This window comes from Rhinolophus hipposideros (genome assembly GCF_964194185.1).
Source record: "Rhinolophus hipposideros genome assembly, chromosome: 1".
Taxonomy (NCBI): Eukaryota; Metazoa; Chordata; class Mammalia; order Chiroptera; family Rhinolophidae; genus Rhinolophus; species Rhinolophus hipposideros.
The window spans coordinates 49751374-49775298 of record NC_138047.1 but is presented as its reverse complement, the minus strand read 5'-3'; the positions used below and the strand labels follow the sequence as shown (position 1 = coordinate 49775298).

Genomic DNA, 23925 nt, shown 5'->3' with positions numbered 1-23925 from the left:
TAATATTCATGTTCCTTATTTTTGGTCTTTCAAGATTTCTCTTTCATTTGAACTCAGTTTTGCATTTCAAATAGAATTTATTATATTGTTTTCTAGCATGTCTGGTTGTTTTATTTGGAAAGTTTTAAAAATTATTCAGGTTTTCATGTTGCTAGAAATAGAAGTTATAATTCTTTGTTCATTGCCTGCTTCTCCTTCAGAACTGCTAGATCTATGAGAATAACTATGAATCTTGGTCATAGCTAATTTCTGAAACTAAAAAGAGTGACTAGGACAATATTTGTTAAGTAAATATTAATGTCTGGAATGAATATTATAGCAGAACTAGCAACTGAGATTAGAGAAAAATGTCTAGAATGAACATGAGGGCATCAAAACCAAGTTTGTCTCAATGCATGTGTTCAGAAAAAAGACATCCAGTGTTCAGTGGAGGAAGTGATTTACATGGTAACCTACATAAAAGGAAGTGGAAATTATCTTGATGTTAAATAATTATAGCCTTTAGTCCAATTATCAAGCTTTGCAGAGAGGAGTATCTGTGGTTAATTGAAATGGAGATAAAATCTTAACATATGACTACAAAATTTAAAATTTGATTTTGTAGCCAGATGAATGGGTGTAGGTATCAGAAATTTAGCTTACCCTCTAAACCACATACATTTGGAAATTCATCACTTCACAATTTTGTTTAATGAGATGGGGTTGGGGAGTGTGAAGATTTGTGAAGTCTAATAATAGCTAATAGTTATAGTTCATTTACTATATGTTGTATATTCTTTCCAAAAGTTTTGCCTATATTAATTTATATAATCTTCATAACAACTCATTTTTTTAATTTATTGGGGTGAACAACTCATTTTAATGTGAGGAGACAGATACAAAAAGATTAACAAACAAACAGCTTAACCAAAGTCAAACAGTAGATGGCAGAGCTTGTATTCAGACTCTGGCATTTCTGACTTCAAAGCCAGTTATCCTGAATGGTGGGTACAGTATACTATGCATTGAAATAAAATATTTGTGAAATAGCACTGTGGTATATCATTACATAGAGAAACACTGTTATGTAATTCTGTTCTAAATTAAACACCTCATGTAAATTTTTTAATGTTTATTCAAGAAGAGTATATAAATAGAAGAGCAGAAAATTGTCATAATTATGTATTTTAACAAATATCTTTATGGTTTTCAGGCAAGCCGGTAGTGGTGTGACAGCAGATACTGTTATGAAATTTAAATTCCCTAGGAATAACCATGGTGCATCAATGAAAAACAGAATTGAGTCTATTTTACACCAAATGCTGAATAACTTTGGAAACTTGGAAATAGATTCTTCGACTGAGATAACACGCAAGTATCATTTTTTATATACCTTTTTTAATTTAATATATCTCTCAGTTTAACCAGTTATAATTCACATTTTAATTTAATGAGAGACTGACCACTTTTCCCTTTATGAAAACAGTACATTATAAAGCTAGATATAATATGTAGACCTTTAATACAAAACATTCTAAAGTTTAAAGAATCATTCATGTAGTAAATTTTAATTTGCTAAAATTTCTTTATTCATTTTCCTTCTCAATAGTCCTTATCAGGAATGTTGTTGTCAGATATTCAATTTGTAGTTATGCTATAGAAATGGTAACTGTTCAAGGTCAGAGAGCAATTTAATGATCCACTTCACCTTGAACAGAGCATGCCGTTGGAAGGTAACTGGTAAATATTTGTAGAATAAAATAGGAAATAAGAAGATTTAGGTATATCCCTATCTTCTCTTTGAAAATCATCTCTCCCTCAGCTTGTCTTGAATCTATGTCCATTTTCTTCCATCCCTACTGTTACCACTCTGGTCCAAGCCAATATAATTTCTTAAATTTCTGCACTGGCCTCCACACTGCTCTCCTTGGCCCTTCCAATCTATTGTCCATATATTGATTAAAGAAATATTTTACAATATAAATGCAATCTTGCTTAAAAGCCTCCCACAACTTCCCACAAACACTGCGCCTATCCCTCACACACACCTGTAAGTGGGATGTCGTATTTCCTCCTTTGCCCAGGACAGTCACAGTTCATGCCAATTGTCCAAGGACCATTATAAATATTGTTCCCTCAGTGTCCTGGTTTGAACAGTAAAGGATATTGCCATTTCATCTAAAGCACTGCATGATATTGTTCATACTTCCCCCAGACCTTTATTATACCTCTGTCTTCCTCATTCACTGTAATCTGGCCACACTTTCATTTACTTCAACTGCCAAGCTCCTCGCCTTCCAGCCTCAGGGCCTTTGGATACGTTGTTCCAATTTGTCATAAGCCTCCCTAGATCACACCTGCATCCCCCAGGTCTCATCAAAATTATTGCTTTCTAATGGAAGCCTCTTGTAACTACCATTACTCAAATATTTACCTTTGTCACAGACTCCTTCATTTACCTTCATAACATTTATCACAGTGGAAATGACAAAATCATTTGTGATTCTTGTACTGTTTGTCTTCATCCTACTCTGTAAACTTCCTAAAGGAAAGAACCAGTCTGTGTTGTTGATCCTACTGTCCTTCTACCACCCAGTTTCTAGTACCTAATAGATACTCCATTATTATTTGTTGCATGACTAAAAGGATTACTTACTAAATCCCTAGAATTTAAGGACACTCCTCCAACTTTGTCATGTACTGCTAGCTTAGTAAACCACAATTCCCTCATGATAAGCTCAAGATTAAAGAATTTTGGTGGCTCCCACACAGGACTGATATTCAATCAGATAGTTTACCAATAGATAGGAAAGTAATTTGAAATCTGTTGGTAAACAATCACTGCACCAGGCCCACAAAGTTGTCTCCTCAGCCCCTCTAAGCCCAACCACCCGTACTCTGGACTCCCAGCTCCTCGCCCTGCAACTAAAGAGTTAATGCTAAGCACAGAAGGACCTCCCAGACACTGCTCCAGCTCCATGGCTGCTTGTACCCTTTCTGACTGGCTGGCATTCACACATTACAGTTTGTTTAGTCCTCACAACAACCATATCTTACAATTTTATAGTTTCCACTCAGAAAAGGTAGATAATTGCCAGAGTCATAGAGCCAGCATGGAGAGGAGTCAGGATTTGAAGTCAAGTCTCTCTTGTTCAAAGAAGGAACCAGCAGTGGCCCGTTATTTTTCTTTCCTGCCTCCAAAAAGGTGTCTTGGCTCCTCTGACACTTACAAAGCAGAAGTGATGCCCAAGCCCTGTGAAAATTCTGGCAGCAAGTAAGTTTTGATTTTAGAGAGCATGAAAACCTATTGGAGAAGTTTAGATTTATCTTACCAGAAACAAGAAGCTGATTTCTCATTTAAAGATTTAAAACAGAGAAGGACATGATCTGACATACATTTTTAGAAAAATCAGTCTGGTAAAAGTATAGATGGATGTATTGAAAAGTGCAGAAGTGGAGTCAGGGAACCCAGTTTGAAGGTTATTGTAAGAGTATAGGTATCAAATGATGAAAGCGTGAACTACCGTGTTTCCCCGAAGATAAAACTGGATTTTATACCATATTTCTCCGAAAATAAGACCAGGTTTTGTAATAATTTTTGCTCCAAAAGATGCATTAGGGCGTATTTTCAGGGGATGTCTTATTTTTTTCATGTGCAACTATCTACATTTCATTTATTCATGTACAACAATCTACATATATTCAAATACAGTCATGTCATCTTCTTCTGGAACATCGTCATAACATATACTAAATGTGTCTGTCTGGCTGACGATCTTAAGTGAGGCTTACTTTTGGGGTAGGTCTTATTTTCAGGGAAACACGGTAAAGTAGTAGCCAAAGGGATGGGAAAGATGGGGCTAATTCAAAGGAGAGTCAAAGGACAGAAGGTACAAAATCCGGAAACCAATAAAATGTGGAAATGACAAGAAAGGAAAAGTTAAGAGACCATTTTAGATTTCTAGCTACTGGCTTTAAGTGGTGTGATTACCAAATGAGGAGCCTGGAGTCTGTAAGTGATTAAGTGATTCTGATCGTGGTTGTCTGAGGACTACACCTTAAGAAATTAAGGTGGAATGATATACAGTCCTAATAAGGACTCAGTACAATAGTATTGATCTTACTTACTCTCATCCTTTTCTTTTTGGACACCAGAAATGACTGACCAGGATACAGTACATATCTTCACTCAAGGTAAGTTTTAAAATTATTTTGTAAATATGGCTTACCAGAATATAAAGAGTAAGTGTTCAAGTCATTTTTGTTCTTTGCCAAGGCAGTGTCTACTGAGGTGGTATCTTTATTCTTAATTCATTTACATGGGTTGTTGTTGACATAAGACATTACCAATTCCATTGGTCCATGGAGTGATTTTCAGGTTTCCCTCTCCTTTTAGAAGAAAAGAGGTAGTAGTGGCATTCCACCCACTCTGTATTGAGTTTGACCTCATGAAAAATTTCTTGGCAGCTTTAGAAAGCTTTTCCTGCCCTGGTTCTATGGTGACACTTCTGTAGATGTGTAAGTTATGTTTGGTGACACCAATTATATGGCTTCTCATAACCGCCAGAATACATAGCTTGCTTTGTTGTGGATTTAATTATAAAGTATAATAAAAAAGTTATGAAAGGTGTTGTCAGTTTTATGTCTATAACCTAAAGGAAAAGTTACTACTTTCCAATGTCATCCTGTATACTCTCAGGCTAGGATAACAGAAATATAATCCCTAGAAACAGCAGTTTGCATCTCTGCTGATAAATATAGATACAAATTAGTTCAATGTACCTCAATAGCTGGTCTATCTCAGATACCTAAGTAATGATACAGGATAATGTTACCCCGAAGAGTGTTTTTCAACTTAATTATTATGTTGGTACAAAAGTAATTGTGGTTTAAAGGTTAAAAATTGCAAAAACCACAATTACTTTTGCACTACCCTAATATATATTTAATTCATACTTTTTAGTGAAAATGTGCTTAAGTAAATTACTAGATAATTTGGTTGGAGGATACAGCAAAGGAACCTATGTTCCATGTATATTTGTAATGTAAGTCTAGTCCTCCTCTATCTGGGAACTGTGTTAGAAAAAAATGCCTTTGGATGGTTGTCCCACTGAAGCAGTGTCCCTACTTTAGAGCTGGTCCAGCAATCGAAATTGTTGGTGTTGATTTACCTCTAAAATCCTATTAATAGATTTAAATGAAAGGAAATAAATCATGATGATGGGAGATGAGAGGCATTGAGTGATCAGTCCACTCAGCCCATTTCAGCTTTGGTCATTGGAGTTCTCATGGGCTCTCTTCAGATGTTTAAGTAAACCTCATATAGATACTTAGAAACACTGTCACCCTTGAGAATATTCCTTTTCAAGTTTATTTTAAGATAATTCCTTGAAAGTTGCTGAGAGTAAATCTGAAGCATTCTCACCACACACACACACACACACACACACACACACACACGAATTAACTATGGGAGGTGATGGATGTGTTAATTATCTTGATCTTGATCATCATTCAACAATGTATATGTATATCAAGTCATCATATTGTACACTTTAAATATATTCAGTTACATTTGTCATGTATTATTCAATAAAGTTGGTAGGGGAAAATGCGTTTTCTGATTTTTCCCTAGTATGGGTCTGAGAGTCAATATTTCTTTTCTTTTTTTTTTTCAGCTTACAATAAAATTGTAAGATAGTTAAGTGCACAATGTATGATTCGATACACACACACACACACACACACACACACACACACAATGTGAAAAGACTCCCCTCATCTAGTTAACACATCATCCATCACCTCATTTAGTTACCCCTCCCCCAATTTTTTTGGTGAGAACACTTAAGTTCTACTCTCTTGGCAAACTTCAATTATACAATACAATGTTATCAGCTATAGTAAGCATGTTATACATTAGATCCTCAGATTTTGTTCACCTCATAGCTCAAAGTTTTTACCCTTTTACCAAACTCTCCTTATTTTCAACCCATGTTGGCAATCATTTTCTACTCTGTTTCTATGAGTTTGACTGTATTTTCTTTTTCTTTTTTTTCTTTTTTTTTTTATTGGGGTGACAATTGTTAGTAAAATTACATAGATTTCAGGTGTACAATTCTGTATTACCTCATCTATAAATCCCATTGTGTGTTCACCACCCAGAGTCAGTTCTCCTTCCATCACCATATATCTGATCCCTCTTACCCTCATCTCTCATCCCCCATCCCCCTTACCCTCTGGTAACAACTAAACAATTGTTCTTCTTTTTTTTAAGGTGATATCATGCAGTAGTTGGCTTTGTCAGAATCATTTCACTTAGCACAATACCCTCCAGGTTCATCCATGTTGTTGCAAACGATAGGATTTTCTCCTTTTTTAAGGCTAAATAATATTCCATTGTGTATATATATTACATTGTCATGACTTATTCATCCATTGACAGACACTTAGGTTGTTTCCACACAGCGTCAATATTTCTAACAAGCTCCCAAGGGATGCCATACTGCAGGCCCACAGACCACACTTTGAGTAGCGAAGTTATAGAGAAGAGGGAAATTTCCTGGTGAACCTGTGACCTGAGCTGGTACATCCAGCATTGACCTGTTTTATCCCCCGCTCGTGAGGAATTCCAGAGAACCCTGAAGCTGTTCCTAAATTTGAAGGCACATACCAATTAAGTTCAGAAATGTTCTCTAAAATGCAGTTTATAGGCAACAGTAGTGATGTAAGTACTCTAAAAATATAACATGTCAATCGTGCTTTTGGAAAGGCTAGCATGTCCTGGAGAAGAACACATAAGAGACAGAAAAGTCATAAAAGATGGTGAAATTCTTGTACTATCTCCCAAAAGTTAAAGAATTATGATCTCTGTACATTAATGCTGTTTTCTCATTAGAGTGTGGGGCCCGTTCAGACCTAATGACATTGTCTACAGAGAGAGTCGTGGGAGGCTCTGATGCTGAGGACGGAGACTGGCCATGGCAAGTCAGTCTACAGTGGAATAATATCCACCACTGCGGAGGCATCCTGATCAGTCAGACGTGGATCCTGACAGCAGCTCATTGTTTCCGAAGGTGAGGCCACAGCTCCCTACTCATCTGGAACAACTAGGAGAGACATATACATGAGGACTCCACCTATAACCTTAGGACCGAACATGATTAGATTATGTTGAAAGCATAGTCATGATAGCAAAAATATTTTTTTTCTTATTTAGCTTTATAATTTATTCTTATTTCTCTATTTCAGGTAATAGTATATCATCATGGTAAAGAAGAAAGATTTATATGTCCAAACGTTTAATTTAAATCCTAGCTATAAAAGCTAGGAAATTTATCGAACCTCCATAAGACATTTTTCTTTTTCCAAATTAGGGTCAAATAGGGACATACCATTATCTATGTCTTAGTGTTATTGGTAGGATTAAATAACGAATGCAACTATATTTTAAATGTAAACAAGATGAACTGTTGCAAGAAATTTGCACAATATATCATGTAAGTTAATCAATAGGCTGAAAGCTGATCTCAGACTGCCGTATGCCCTTAATTTATTATTTCAAAAATTACCGAGTGTCTATTATGAGCACAATGCTATCTATTATAAACACTAATTAAACAAACACTGCCCCTACTTTAGGGAGCCCATATTCTAATGTTGCAAGTAGACATGCACAAAAGTAATGATCAATTACAGGGAGTAGCATAAATAAAATGAATTTAAGCAACTTACGGAATATTCTTTCTCGATGTGAATAAAGTTTATTGCTAACATTAGAGTAATAAAATGCCAGTGGATAGTAGAATACATAAACTTATCCTATTGGCATAAAGAAAAGGTCCTACTCCTCATAGTAGAAGGACTTTAGACTTTGGTGTGACAAAAATCTGTTAGGTTCAGACCTAGATCCAAACATTGCTGGGAACTAAACTCAAAAAGTCTACTCAGAAAAGTGATGGTGATCTGAACTCAAGTATGTCTCTGACCATACCTATTCTCTACTCAGACTTTCAGTCATCACTGTCTAAAATCCATCCTCCTTACCACACACCAAAAGTCCTCCAATTAGATCAATTCAGACTTATTTTTCAAAGCATGAAACTTGAGCTCCAGCCAGATTGCATTAGTCTCTTCCCCTGGACTCTGCATACATTTTACTACTTATGAGCACTTGCTCAATATGCTTCTTCTCTTTAAAATGTTAATATCCCTTCCAATCCTCCATTTCTTCCTATTGCAATTCTGTAAAATCTTCACTTTTTCTAAGATGTCCTTTATAGATTCGAGGATACTGCCTCACAACACAGTGCCTGTTACAAAAGTGTTTGTTCAATTAAGAAGGAGTAAAGATTAGCAAGGCTAGTATACAATTTCTAAACAAAAGTTTTAGGAAACCCCAAATTATTCTGAATTTTTCTTATAGCTATTTTACAACTCAATAATTTTTACACAATGAATAAATTTAAAATTATCAAATTTCTGGTTTCAATTGACACATTTATTGCTGTGTCCCAGAAAACACAAGGAATGAAATTCACAAAAACATTTCAGTTTTCATTGCCACCTGAAAGGCCAAAGAACAGGAGTGGCACTAATTGATTTCCATCAACCCTCAGTGTGGGAACCAGACATGCAAATACCTGGACTTAGCAAGCACTTAGTGTAACCAGAGATGTAACAGAAACAGTACTGGATTCTAAGTCCTATTCAGATCCAACCACCAAAAGCTAAGTAAAATCTATCACTATATGAAAGCCACAGTTATAAATATCACCAATGAAAACCAAAGGAATCCATGGTTTTAAAGTCTTAGAACATCTTTGAATTTTGCCTCCCCAAATCTTTCTATTCACTACCATGACTGATCGATGAGAGTCAACAAGCTACATGAACCTTGTATTGGTTCTACTCTCCCTGTAGACCTGATTAGCACTGAGAACCTATCAGTGAGGATTCGTTTGGGGCATGACCAGCCTTATGTAAAGATACATATAAGTGATGAGGCCCTCACAGAAAGGAGTCTTGAATTGTCATCTCCTCTATGAAGTTTTCCCTGATGCTCTCTTCCCTCCCTCACCTTATTCCCACAGAAATGTGCTTATCTATCTTCAACAGTAGACCCTCAGATTGGATAGGCTATTTCCCTTAGTCTCCTCCTTTAGTGTGTAGAGCTGCCCAATGACAAGACCATAATTATTTATATTTTTATTACCACAGACTCATCCTATTTTTTATACAAAGTAGATACTTAGTAATGGCTTGTTGAACTATAACTAATGAAAATAATAGGTACCTTCACTGAGTGCTAACCTTGTGCCAAGCACTGAGCTTGACATACTTGTCTCACTATAGCTGTGTGAGAGGGCATTAACAATCACAGGTTATGTATTAAATAAAGTGAGAACTAGAGATTGTAAGTAATTTGCCCTAAATAATACTGCTAATGTGCAGCACAGCCAAGATTGAAATCTAAATCTAACTGGTTCCAAAACCATGCTTTTATCCATTTGGAGAAATAGAGTAAAGGGAAGCAGGGAGGCAGGGAGAGAAGAAAGAATATCTTTTAGAACCTTCACTGTAAAGACCCTGAGGGAAAAAACATTCAATGTAGAAAATCCATGTATTTGCTTGTTGTCAAAAACTTTTTTCTTTAGGATTTTTAACTCTTATATAAGCTACTTATATAAGTACTTATATACTTCACTCTTATATAAGCTACTTATACTTATATTCACTCTTATATAAGCTACTTATACTTATATTCACTCTTAAATAAGCTACTGTACCTTATAAAAGTACTTCCTGTCTTTATAATTTTATTTTCTCTATTAATTCCACTATATCTAAACTCAACAAAACTCTTCAATGGTAATTTGGCTTTTATTCAACATTTTCTTTTTATTCATCCTTAGGAGCATGTTTAGTTAATCACAGTTCCTTATTTTTCATCAGTCTGTACAAGATCTTTTTCTCATTTTATTATATATGTTTTTTCTCATTTCGTACCTGGATCCTACTTCCCCTGCCCCTAGTATGTCTCTAATCATGCAACTACTCATGAAATCTATAAGTTTTTTTTGTTTGTTTTTGGGGGTTTTTTTGGAGCGGCTTGTTTGTGTACATGCCTTTAACTTATATAAGTAGCAATGTGTATAATGTTTCATATTGTTCCTTATTATTTTGGCTCAACCTTGGGAATTTGAATCTGGTCTGCTACTGAATGCACCCTATTTCTTCATTCAAGTAGGTTGCTCCAGCTTCCTACTGCCACAAAGATTGTGTGAGTGTGTGCCTACACCCACATACACACATCCCTTCATATGCGCCTCTCTATAAACCTGCAAGAATTTCTCTGAAATATGTATGCAGAAGTATGTATGCACTCTGCTAAATACACTAGAATTCTTTCCAAAAGTTTACATCTTAACCAGTAGTACAGAGGAGTTTAAACTTCTCCTCCTCACCAACACAATATTCTTCTCTATTTTAATTTTTGTCTCTATCATAAATATACATTAGATGCTCATTACTGTTATAATTTCTATCTATCAGCTTACTAGTGAGTTTGAGTAACTTTTCATATCTGTTAGCTATTTGAGATTCCTCTACCATGAATGGCTTATTAATATACTTTACTCATTTTATAATCATTTTTCTGTCCATTTATTGTTGGTGTACAGACACTTTTCTGTATTTTCTACTAAAGATTTAGATATTAAACATTGCAAGTATTTTCTCATGGTTTCTTATCCATCTGGTAAACTTTTCTGTAGTATGCTTAATTTTGATTCCATGAAATCCATCCATTTTATCCTATGGTTTGTGCTTTGGGCGTTTGATTGAAAAGTCTCAATTTCTAGGTCATAAAGATAATGCCCTACATTTTTTTATATTAGTGTTTGCTCTCTCCTTCTCCCTCTCCCTCCCTCTTTCCTCTCTCTCTCTCTCTCTCTCTCTCTCTCTCTCTCTCTCTCTTTCTCTCTCTCTCATGCATCAAATTCTTCAAGAAGTATCATACTTAGTTCAGAAAAATCGTTCATTAATAAGACAAGAGCCCTTTTTCATCACTACTGTTTAAATGGAGCTCTGGCTAATGGCAAGGAAAGGGAAAAAATAAGGATTGGAAGGAATGAGTTAAAACTAAAGTGGACCTTATTTCAGACTTCTTCGTTGCTTGGATGGGAGAATATAGAAAAGAGTGAAATCAAAGGGGATATGTGTGTTATACTACCTATCAGCAAAACATCACAATATCCTCATTGGAACATAAAAACACTAAGATGTTCGCCAATCTAAGATATGTTTTCTAAAATCTTTCTGTTTCTTTTTTTAAAGTTTATTGGGGTGACAATTGTTAGTAAAATTACAAAGATTTCAGGTGTACAATTCTGTATTACATCATCTATAAATCCCATTGTGTGTTCACCACCCAGAGTCAGTTCTCCCCCCATCACCATATATTTGATCCCCTCTACCCTTATCTCCCACCCCTCTCCCCCCTTACCCTCTGGTAACCACTAACCTATTGTCTGTGTCTATGAGTTTTTGTTTCTCATTTGTTTGTCGTGTTCCTTTGTTGTTTTTTGGTTTATATACCACATATCAGTGAAATCATAGGGTTCTCTGCTTTTTCTGTCTGACTTATTTCACTTAGCATGATACTCTCAAGATCCATCCATGTTGTCACAAATGGTCCTATTTCATCTCGTCTTACCGCCGAATAGTATTCCATTGTGTATATATACCACAACTTCTTTATCCATTCATCTATCCATCAATGTGATACATCACAAACAAAATAAAGGACAAAAATCATATGATTATATCAATTGATGCAGAAAAAGCATTTGACAAGATACAACATCCATTTATGATTAAAACACTTAATAAAATAGGTCCAGAAGGAAAATACCTTAACATAATAAAGGTATTTAATAAAGACAGTGCCATTTTGAGGGAGCATCAATATAAAACAGATTAGTTCTTTAGCTTTGAAACCAGAGTGGTTTCTCTTTTCTTGCTGAATTAAAAATTATCCATATATGATAAAGGCCATATATGATAAACCCTCAGCTAATCTCATAATTAATGGTGAAAAACTGAAGCCCTTTGCTCTACGTTCAGGAACACGACAGGGCTGTCCCCTATCATCTCTGCTTTTCAACATAGTATTGGAAGTCCTTGCCAGAGCAATCAGGCAAGAGAAAGAAATAAAAGGCATCCAAATTGGAAATGAAGAAGTTAAATTGTCACTCTTTGCAGATGACATGATGCTATATATCGAAAACCCTAAAGATTCCACCAAAAAGCTATTAGAAACAATCAACGAATACAGTCAAGTTTCCGGCTACAAAATCAACGTACAAAAGTCCATTGCATTCCTATATACTAACAATGAAATCTCAGAAAAAGAAATACAAAAAACAATTCCTTTTGCAATTTCAGCAAAAATAAATAAATAAAATACCTAGGAATAAACTTAACCAAGGATGTGAAAGACCTATATGCTGAAAACTATAAGACATTTTTAAAAGAAATCTATGCTTCTTATTGGTAAAAAAGGGGAAAGTATTAAGAAGTACAAGTTGGTAATTACAAAATAGTCATGGTGATATAAAGTATAGCATAGAAAATTAGTCAATAATTTTGTAATAACTATTCATACTGTCAGATGAGCACTAGATTTATTGGGGTGATCACCTCATACGACTACATTATATAAATGTCTAATTGCTATACTGTACACCTGAAACTAGTATATTATTGTATGTCAACTGTAATTGAAAATTGTTTTTCAAGTGTACTTTTTTTAATTAAAGTTTATTGAGGTGACAATTGTTAGTAAAGTTACATAGGTTTCAGGTGTACAATTCCGTATTACATCATCTACACATCACATTGTGTGTTCACCACCCAGAGTCACCTCTCCTTCCATTATCATATTTGATCCCCCTTTACCCTCATCTACCACCCCCTAATCCTTACCCTCTGGTAACCACTAAACTATTGTCTGTGTCTATGAGGGTTTTTTTTTTCTTCATTTATTTGTCTTGCTCCTTTGTTGTTTTCAGTTTTATATCCCACATAGCAGTGAAATCATATGGTTCTCTATTTTTTCTGTGTGACTTATTTCATTTAGCGTAATAATCCAAGAAAATTTTTAAAAAATTATTTGAAAAGAAATAAAATCTTTGTTTCTTAAGACAAATGATCACTCATTGTGCCAGTGAAGAGTTAAACTCCTTTACTAGTTATGTAATACAAAAATATATAACAAGAGAGAAGTTAATCAAATTATTCCTTGATGGTGGTGGGGGGTGACAAACACAAAATCCAAATATTTGAAATTCTCATAAATTCCCTATTCAAATCTATGTGTTTTTTGTTTGTTTTGTGTTTGTTTGTTTGTTTTTTAGAGACTCTGATCCTCGTAAATGGATTGCCACCTTTGGTATTTCCTTAACATTTCCTAAACAGAGAATGAGAGTAAAGACTATTTTAACCCATAAGAATTATAACTCTATAACTCATGAAAACGATATTGCAGTTGTGAAACTTGAAACAGATGTCGACTTTACCAAAAACATCCACAGGGTGTGTCTCCCAGTGGCTACCCAAAATGTTTCACCTGGTTCTACTGCTTATGTAACAGGATGGGGATCTCAAAAATATGGCGGTAAGTGTCTCAGCAAAAACAACAAAATCTCCTGGTGCATGCTATTTTTTGTTAATTAGGGAACACCTAAAGGACAGGTTCTATGGGCAGAATCATCCTATATTCTGGTCTGCCTAAACTCTAGTTATTCCTCAGTTTCTTCAGCAAAGAAAGCAACACCCCTAGACACTATGGGGAATTCTCAAACACAGTAATAGGGAAATGTAAAACTATGTGACGAAGAAACATGAGTTCTTAAAAAAAAGAAAAGAAAAAGAATCATGAGTTCTCCAATGCTGTTGAGACTCCATAGGACTCAAATGATTTTCCTATAAAGAAAATAAAAAAAAGTTTTAAAAGAGGACGTGGCTAGGTACTCTCTAAAGGTTTTAACACCCTTTGAAGTGTTAATACCCATTTAAGTTATTGTGGAATGAAATAAATCCTACTTCAAGCAAGAAACTCTCTGGGTACATAAGCATTTTCTCAGACTTGTCTATTGAATGAATAAAATGGAAATAAATATAAGGGCAATGGGAGAGCAAAGAGGGCCAAGGGGAAAATAAAAGTATCAGCCAGGAAGTGAAAAGATAGCATTAACAACTGTCATGTGTTTATACCCATGTTGTAGATGTCTCACCAAGTGATAATACAAATATTTAATTGTCCAAGAAGATATTTTGTTGTGTTCTCATGGTCCAAAATAATTTAGTGTAGTAGATAAAATTTGTGCCAGTGACAAAAATGGCAGTGCCATTTTGAGGAAGCATCAATATAAAATAGATTAGTTCTATTTAGCTTTGAAACCAGAGTGGATTAAAAGTTATCCAGTATATAATTTTCCAATTCAGAGTTGGTCAGTAGATAATTTAAATGCTACTAGTCAATTTTAAGATAGCGAGTTTTGTTTTTCTCTTAAGGTCTAAGGAGTATCACAAAGCTAAAGTGAAAAACAAAACAAAAAAAAGAAAAAAAAACACTTATCTGTGTAGAGGGATTATCCTTCTCTACTGTGGGTATCTTTGCTGAGAAGACACTTCTAAGTACATATTCAATATCCTTCTTTAATGAATGAGAAATAATGTATGGAATACATTTATTCCATCCCATATTCATCATAGAGTCATTAACTTATATATCTTGAAGTCCATTTGCTTTCTGCTGTATACTTAACAGGCTACACAGTTAAAGATCTACAGCAAGGACGGGTCAACATAATAAGTAATGAAGTATGCAATGAACCATTTAGTTATAATGGAGCAGTCTTGTCTGGAATGCTATGTGCTGGAGTACCTTACGGTGGAGTGGACGCATGCCAGGTAAGTTCAAGACAATTTTATCAATGTTATCATTCAAGTTTATAAGTACTTACTAGTATGTGGTACTGTGATAGGCATAGAGGTAAACTATAATACTGTAGTTCTGATCCTCTCAACATTGACAATCTAGATTTTACAGATAAAAATCTTTTATGAGTTGATTTGTCATGAAAAACTAATTCTGAGAAGCCAAATTGCAGAGTGGTTAACCACCCAAGCTCAAGAACCAGACAGACCTGGGTTTGAATTATTTAACCTCTATAACCAATTCTTTTATCAGTAAAATGGGGTTGATAACAATAATAGCATCGAACTTTTGGGGTACTACTAAAGATTAGACGGAGATTAACTATGTCAGGCATGTACTAAGCAACAAAGAAACTTCAGCTATTTTTATTGTTTTTGTTAACCTAGATTATGATCACTGACATTAATAATTAATTTCAACCTTTATTTAATATTCATATAAAAGTGATTTTTTAAATTAGTTTCAGGTGTAGAAAACAATGTGTTAGACATTTACACCCCTCACAAAGTGATAACCCCCCTCTCCCAATCTACTACCCTCTGACATCGCATACAGCTGTTACAGATCCACTGACTCTATTCCTCATGCTGTACTCCACATCCTGTTCCATATCACTAATTTCAACCTTTTAACCACTGTGAGGGTTTAAATAAATTAATCACAGATAATAATTTATGGTAAAATACAAATAACATATGAATATCAGCACATTTAAGATAGAAAATTTACACAAAAAGCTTAGTTACTTGAGTCACAACAGCTCCTACAATTTTAAAACAGCAAAATGAGAAAAATAAACAACCTATTTAGATCCACTCTATAATTTTCAACCGAATATAAAAATGCAAACAATATTAAATTTCTCCTTTAAAATAATTAGTATTAGATTTTAATACTAAATTTTTAAATTAAATTATCTAAACAATTTAGGTAGTTATATCTTTTAATAGATTTTATTCCTATGTCTGAAACCCAGCCCCATATATTAATAGTAACAACTACTTAGTATCAAAAATTACATTTCTGGAATTAAGAAAAATTATATTAAGAAAAATATAAGAAAAATATATATAAAAACAATATATATAAGAAAAATCAATCTGTTTTCTTAGAGAATCTGAAGCTGTTTTCCTGGGAATTGTAATCAGAAAAAAAATCTGGTTTATTCTTTCCACAAACATTACTTTTACATATAGGGCTCACATTATTTGAAAAAAAAAGTAAATAAAAAGTAGTTCTTACATAGTTTTTGTGAAGACCCCAATCCATATGCACTTTCCCCAAAATGAAACAGTTTTTTGACTTTGTGTGTAGGTGAGGGGAATTGGTTATCAATTTTCAAGATATCATTAATTACCTACTGGCCCTTTAACCCCTCTATGTGAATATGTCTTTGTGGTAAGGAATGCTTCTTACTCTCCTACCTGTATCTTGTTTTCTTTCTAGCCCTGTAACAACTTGGGCTAGAATTCTCAACTTGCTTAGTTTTCCAAATAATTCACCAAATAAGAAACACACCTCTATACTGCCAATTCTGGATTACTAAAACCTGGATTAATTATTAGATTCCGGATTAATTAGACCTGACTTATGGATACACAAGTATAAAAGCGTGTTACTCACAATTTACTCATGATGCCCTTTACCTTCTGTGTATACAAATTCTGCTCTTCCACCAAGCCTAGTTCAAGCCATAACTCATCATATAACGTCTCCAAATCTGATTTTCAGCTGCAATACTATAATACAGATTTTATGCCTCAAAAATAGCATTTTACGCAAGAGCTTAGAATATGATATTCATTTATGTTCATTTATTGAAAGAAAATGATTACTTTCCACGCACCATGTGCTATCACAACAATGGGATCCCGCACTCAGTAAAGCTATGGGCTAGAACAGAACACAAGCTCAGATGTCTGCACAATCAAGCAGTGAAGTTCACCAAATACAGGAAACATTACAGTTTAGCATTTGCTTGCTCATTCTTGGTAAGACATTACACAGAAATTTCATAATATAAAAGAAGTAGCGGCAAAAACACAATGATGAAAAAGTGCTGAGAACTGAAGCAGATTTGCACAATCTAAAGGAGGCAGGTGCCAACCAGCTTGATGCAGTGTTTACCATGCAAGCTGGTGATTCACACACCAACCCTTCTTCACATCAAGGCCAGTAATTATGCAGATATATAAGAACTAGCTACTAAGAGCAGTCAAATGAATAACAAACTGTTCTAGAATACACTTGATAATAATAGCTGATGTTTTATTAGTACCGACTATAAGCCAAGCAGTACTCAAAGTGCTATGTGTGTTAAACTCATTTAAAAACATATAAAAACATTATTTACAGATGAGGAAATTGAAGCACAGGGAGCTATCTAATAGCTTACTTAAAGTAATATATCTGGCAAGTGGAGGATTCAAACCCAGGTTATTTAATTCCAGAACACTCAAATTTAACCCATCATGCAGCATCTAAGATCTGCTAAATTTGTCTCCCCAACTAGAGAGTGTATGCACAGATATTTGTTTGTTGGCTTATTATTATAGTTGGCTGGTGTTTCATAAGGAGTGTTTTACTCATTGCCATATATATATATTTTTCTGTGTATTCACCAAAAGAATATTTTTGGTGAATCAGACACCATGTAGGGAGAGTACTGTGAATAGACAGATGAGACTTGTAAAAACTCATTAATTCAACAAATATTTTATTAGCATCTCTATGGGCTAGAAGCTTCAGATACAGCAGTGTCTGGAATAGGTATGCCCCTTCCCTGATGGGCCTTACAAAATAGCCAGAAAAACAGGTATCATAAATGCAATGAGTGTTGCAGAGATGCAATGAGTGTTACACTGAAAAGGTATCATAAATGCAATGAGTGTTGCAGAGATGTGTATCTGCTACAGTGAGGGGAACTGATCTGTGGGAGTAAGTTTAACAGGTTCACAAATGTACTTGCATGAAACAATGAAGAAGCAGTGAAAGAGACACACATAAGATATAGGGACACGGGCAGTGACAAACTAACCCAGCCCAATGGTGGAAGGAGAGGCAGTGGAGAGGAAAGGTACAGGTGGTCAGGGATGGCTCTGTGATGGAGGTAAAACTTGGGACGAGTGGCAAGCAACCTGTCCACTGAGGGAGCCGGGAAAATGTGTTTCTCATCTTCTCACACTTGCTGAAGGAATAACAGTGTTTCCCCCAAAATAAGACCTAGCCGGACAATCAGCTCTAATGCATCTTTTGGAGCAAAAATTAATATAAGATCCGGTATTATATTTTATATTATATTATATTATATTATATTATATTATATTATATTATATTATATGATCTGGTCTTATAGTAAAATAATTTATTGTCATAATGGATACGACTTCTACTGCCATAGAAATAAACTCCTAACTTTGGGATTGTCTTCACACTTAAATAATCAATCATTCTGTTTCCCTCAGGGTGACTCTGGTGGCCCACTAGTACAAGAGGACTCAAGGCAACTCTGGTTCCTCGTGGGGATAGTAAGCTGGGGGGATCAATGCGGTCTGCCAGATAAGCCAGGAGTATACACTCGAGTGACAGCCTACCGTGACTGGATAACCGAACAAACTGGGATCTAGTGTAATAAATGCCTCTCTGTCACAAAGTCTGCATACAGGTGTGCCTGTCTAAGATTCCAAAACTATTCTTTTCAGATGCAAAAGAAATGGGAAGTGTCTAACATCCTATTACATAAATATGGTTTCACAAACACTGTTGGATCTTTATTACTATGGATTTTCTATTTTATCAAGAAAAGCATATGAACATTGAATAGCACTGTGGCTGTGTGCCGGGGAAAGACAGAAAACTAGTTACAGAGGTAAGAATTTAATTATAATTGTGATAAGTGCTAGTAGTGAGGAAAACAGGTACTCAAGAGTGGATACTAAAGGAATCTGGGTACATCTGCAGAGTCACAGGCGTCTTCTGTGAAGAAGTCTCACTGAAGCTAAGTGGACAAAATATTGAAACTTGCAAAGGAAGAAATGGTGAATTAACATTCAAGACAGACAGAACAACAGGAGGCAATAAAAATACGATTTATTCGAAATTTCTGCTTACTCAATATTTTATAGGTAGGGTAAGTCCTGAAATTAAGTATATGAAGTCATTGCTCAGTCCTACAGCAATCTCAAGTATCCTGTAAGAACATGCTCCCATAAGAACTAACTGATGAATTTCAGGCATTTAAGTTCAAAGCTGAAATATTTGCTCCTCAACTAAGACCCAAAGCATTATAAGCAATTTCCATGATTACTTTTATTAAAAATATCCTTCATCTATGCGAAGGAGAGAATTTATTTCCTCCCTAGAGAAGCTTATGAAATATACCTACCCTATTTTCTTGAAAATAAGACCTAGCCGGACAATCAGCTCTAACGCATCTTTTGGAGCAAAAATTAATATGACCTGGTATATTACATATTACATTACATCATATTATATCACATTACATTATATTATATTATATTATAAAGACCCGGTCTTATATTATAGTAAAATAAGACTGGGTCTTGTATTAATTTTTATTCCAAAAGACACGTTAGAGCTGATTGTCCGACTAGGTCTTATTTTCAGGGAAACACGGTACACAACCTTCTCAGGTCACTTACAACTACAGTGTTTTTTTTTCCAACTAAATAAGAGTAATTTTAAGAACTTAAGATCACCAGTGGCAGTTATTTTTGGTTTAAGAATCCTCAATACCTAAACCCAAATAATGAATTAAAAGTCACGAGGAAAAAAAAAAAATGTGAAGAGTTGGTTTGCAAAGAGAAAGGCTTAATTTCAACATTATCATAGAAAGAGAAGGAACTTCTCGTGCTCTCTCTCTCTCTCTCTCTCTCTCTCTCTCTCTCTCTCTCTCTCTCACACACACACACACACACACACACACAAATTTAAAAAATACATTAAAACTTAATGGCACAGCAATTTATATAGTCTAAATTATGAATGTTACTGAATTTTTAAGGGATCCTAGCAAAGCTAAAGCATGGTTATGCATGATCATCTATGTGTCAGGGCTTCTAACTTACGACACCTGAGTATCAGAACTACATGAATTGTGATGAAAACTCCTCATGTAAAATTGTGAGGAGACCTACACTGAAGTCATTTGCTTTTAAGGAAAAGAGGTTGAAAAATGTAACTAACCCTTGGAGAAATGTACACACAAATTGTTGGTTTACCTTATTTCAAATAAACTCTCTTAAAATCATTTCCCGGCCTAAGTATTTATGGAAGTTATGATTTATGAAGGACAATCCAAAACAATTTATTTAATTGGTTCTCCAACAAGAAAATTGTCATCTAGACTCTAAAGGCTTGGCACTTTCTGCTGCCTTATAATCAAGCTTTGTAACTGAGGCAAGCGTCCAGCTTGACACTCCCTGGCTGCACCCTGTAAGGACAACATTAAACTGGTAATTTAGGATATGCCTCAAGGGGAGTGGGTTTTTATGCCTGTGTTGGTGTTTGTGAGAGGGTGTGTGCATGTGCCATCACATAATCATAAGCATATTTTTGTTTATTTCCATAGTTTGAAAGCTATATAAAGTACTTATTTAGCAGAAAATAGAGAAAACTCAATTTATTGAAAATACTATTTAGCAAACATGCGTATTTTTATGAAGAGATAGTTGAACACCAGAACACTTGTTTTAAGAGGTTTTTTGTTTTTTTTAAATGTGCTGATGGGTTCTGTTTTTCTGACAGCCAAGTAATTCTATGAAAACAATTTTGAATATTTATGGGAGGGGCAATGATTTAGAAATCATCCTTTCAGTTCTTAAAAAAATCATTCTGGAAACTCTGGCAGAAACTTTCTAGCACCCTAATTCAGTGCCGGAAAGAGAAATATCAGGGAAAATCCTGTTCAGCACATAGAAAAAAGAAAAAAACAACTAACAACCCTCCAACCCCCAAAAAAATATAGCAAACAAGTGAATATTTGACATTCAAACCAAATCCTTTTGAGTGTAAAATAATGAACAGAACTAATGAAAGAGTCAGAATTATCCAAGAAAATTTAGAGCGAACAACTGATTCTTTCTATACCATTTGGAGGTCTTACTTAGAGTGCAAATCATTTGTTTAAAAAAAAATGTATTGAGCCCTTACTAGTATGTTCAAAGATTTCTACTGCACATTGATGAAACTAAGATAAACAAGAAATATTCCTGCCATTAAGACAGAGAATGGTGGTATTGACAAAAATATTATATAAAACAATGGATGCAACAATAATATTTATTGCAGGATAATAAAAGAAAGGGACAGGTCCTACAAGACTCAGGGGAACTATTTTATAATAATACAAAAAGATGAGTTTTCCAGAGCATCAATTTGCCTCATACTCTATGGTCAGGGAGAAGGGAGCTAAGAATTTATCAGATTATTCATCTAAATCTGTCACAGGCTCTAATTTACACAAGTCAATCCCTACTTTCCAATTTGCTAAACATTAAATTGTTCAAACAGATCCAAAATAGATTTTATTTTTATATTTTTCATATATCTACATAATCCAAATCTCAAAACCCAGTCCTTTCCATTTCTAATCAATCAGTTTGGTTAATCTCCAATGGGAAAGAAAAGGTAATTTCCCCCATGTATTTCTAGTGATTTATTTCTATAAGAATCATTTGTCTTTTGAAAAATCAGTCCCTTATCATGGGAGATATTGAATCAGAAGCTGGATGATCTCCCCCAGAAATGTTCTGAAAGATTTCACAGTGGGTCAGGCTTAACAGGCAGATAATTTCTATGGTTTCTTTCAATATGAGATTCTATTCATGATACACAAATAGTTTTAAGGGAGCATAGAGCTCTGTGAGAAAGTCACTTCAGAGTATTAGCACTCATTTGTTTGTTTAATCTGGTGCACAACCATGAAACAAATCATCTAGAGTAAAGAAATGAGAATTCAAATTAAATAGAAATCCATTTTGGTGAAAAAGGCAACTGAATGAAATTGAGGAATTAATTCAACAGCAAACAGAGCTCACAGGGCATTTTCAGAGCTACCTCTACATTCAACCTACCTCCAATCATATAAATTAGATTGAAATTAGTAATGGAATAAAAAGCAATTGATACATTAATAAAGCATTGCTGTTGTTTTTTCCTGAAAAATTCATCCATCTAACCGTTCATTTTTTCATCCAACCATTTGTTTATCAATAGCATTTGAGCACTTATAATGTGCCAGTCACTATTCTGGACTAGTCAAAACAACTTCTAGGAAAGAGCAAGCCAGACAGAGGAAGAAGCAAAGGTAAAAGTCCTGACGTGACTATGTCTGTGGGTTTGAAGAACAGGAAGAAGTCAGTGTGGCTAGAACAAAACATGAGACTGGTGTTAGATGAGGTGAGAAAAATAGGCATGTGGACCAAATAAAGAAGTTTTCATTTTATTCTAAATTTGAGGGCAAGATTAAGGAAGGAAATCATATGAGCAATTTTGCATTTTCTAAATACTTATCTGTCTGCTCTTAAGAGAAAACCCTATAAGAGACCAAAAGTGGACTAAGGAAGATGAGTCAGAAGACACAGTAATCCAGGGAAAAGATGGGACTGATTTGATTGAGAAACTAGCAGAGAAGATGGTGCAAAATAGGTGAATTCAGGAAATATTTGCAGGGAGAAACAACAGGAATTTCTAATAGATCAGATTTAGGGGCTGAGCAAAAGGGAGAAATTAAGTTGACTCAAATTTTGAGCCTGAATGACTGAGAGGAAAATTTGTGAGGAGGACTTGATTTGGGTATGGGGAATTAAGAGTTTCTTTCTGAATCTGTTACATTTGAAATGTATATACAAACCAGCAAGTCAGGCAAACGACCATAAATACAGATCTGGAGCTACGGGGAGGGATTGTGACTAGAAATATCAATTTGATGGCATTTACATTTCATCGAAGTGGGACAAAATCCATAAAGGGTGACTAGAAGATAGAATGGGATAAGTAGCTGTTAGAAAATAACATAAGGAAATATCTTGATGAACTCAAGAAATACCTTGATATCTTAAGATAATGATTTTAGTATGACAAAGAAAAGAAATTTAGAAAAAAATGTTAAATTTGATTTTATTAAAATTAAGAACTTATTGAAAAGACTATTATTAAAGGATAAAAAGACCAAATGACAGTAAGAGAAGATACTTGCAATATAGATAACTAGAAATAACTTGTATCTAGAATTTATTTGGAATAACTACAAATTAATAAGGAAAAGATAGATAACTCACTAGAAATATGGACAAAAGATTGGAACAGGTACATCAGAAAAAAAAGAAATCCAAATGACCAATAAATGTAACAAATGGGGCTCAGCCTTATTAGGAACAACGAAAATGAAAAACAAAGTCACTGTACTATACCACATCTAAACACTTATGGATAAAAATTGAAAGTCTGACAAGATCAAGAACTGGCAAGAATGGGAGAGTATAAATTGTTTTAATAAATGGGGGAAAATTGGCATCTAATAAAGAATATCACATGGATGTCCTATGACCTAGCAATTACACTCCAAAGTGAATACTCTTGACATGGCTGCACATGAGCAAGAATATGCAAAGCAGCATTACTCATAATAGCCAAAACACTAGAAACAACCAAATGTCCATTAACAATCAAATGGATAAATAAATTTTGTTATTTATTTATGCAATAGAATATCATACCTCAACAATAATGAATATACTAAAACCACACTTAACAACACGGATGAACCTTAAAAACACAAAATGAAACAAAAGAAGCCAGTCACATAACACATACTATCCTATTCACTGGGATGTAAAGTAGAGCATAAAGAATATAGTCATAATGCTATAATAACTATGTATGATGTCAGATAGGTCCTACACTTATCAGAGTGGCTTCAT

At 34.6% G+C, this 23925-nt stretch overlaps 1 protein-coding gene across 1 annotated transcript in view; it reads left to right on the top strand.

Moving 5' to 3' along the window:
• LOC308499235 (transmembrane protease serine 11D-like) overlaps nucleotides 1-18609 on the top strand; it is a gene marked incomplete at both ends in the record, with an annotated part of 32778 nt that extends 14169 nt beyond the window's left edge. The window contains 6 exons of the mRNA XM_081052288.1: nucleotides 1193-1350; nucleotides 4135-4173; nucleotides 6878-7055; nucleotides 13398-13657; nucleotides 14813-14955; nucleotides 18448-18609. Coding sequence (XP_080908414.1) covers nucleotides 1193-1350; nucleotides 4135-4173; nucleotides 6878-7055; nucleotides 13398-13657; nucleotides 14813-14955; nucleotides 18448-18609 — 940 coding nt within the window. The remainder of the gene's footprint in view (nucleotides 1-1192; nucleotides 1351-4134; nucleotides 4174-6877; nucleotides 7056-13397; nucleotides 13658-14812; nucleotides 14956-18447) is intronic.
• Nucleotides 18610-23925: the final 5316 nt, after the last annotated feature.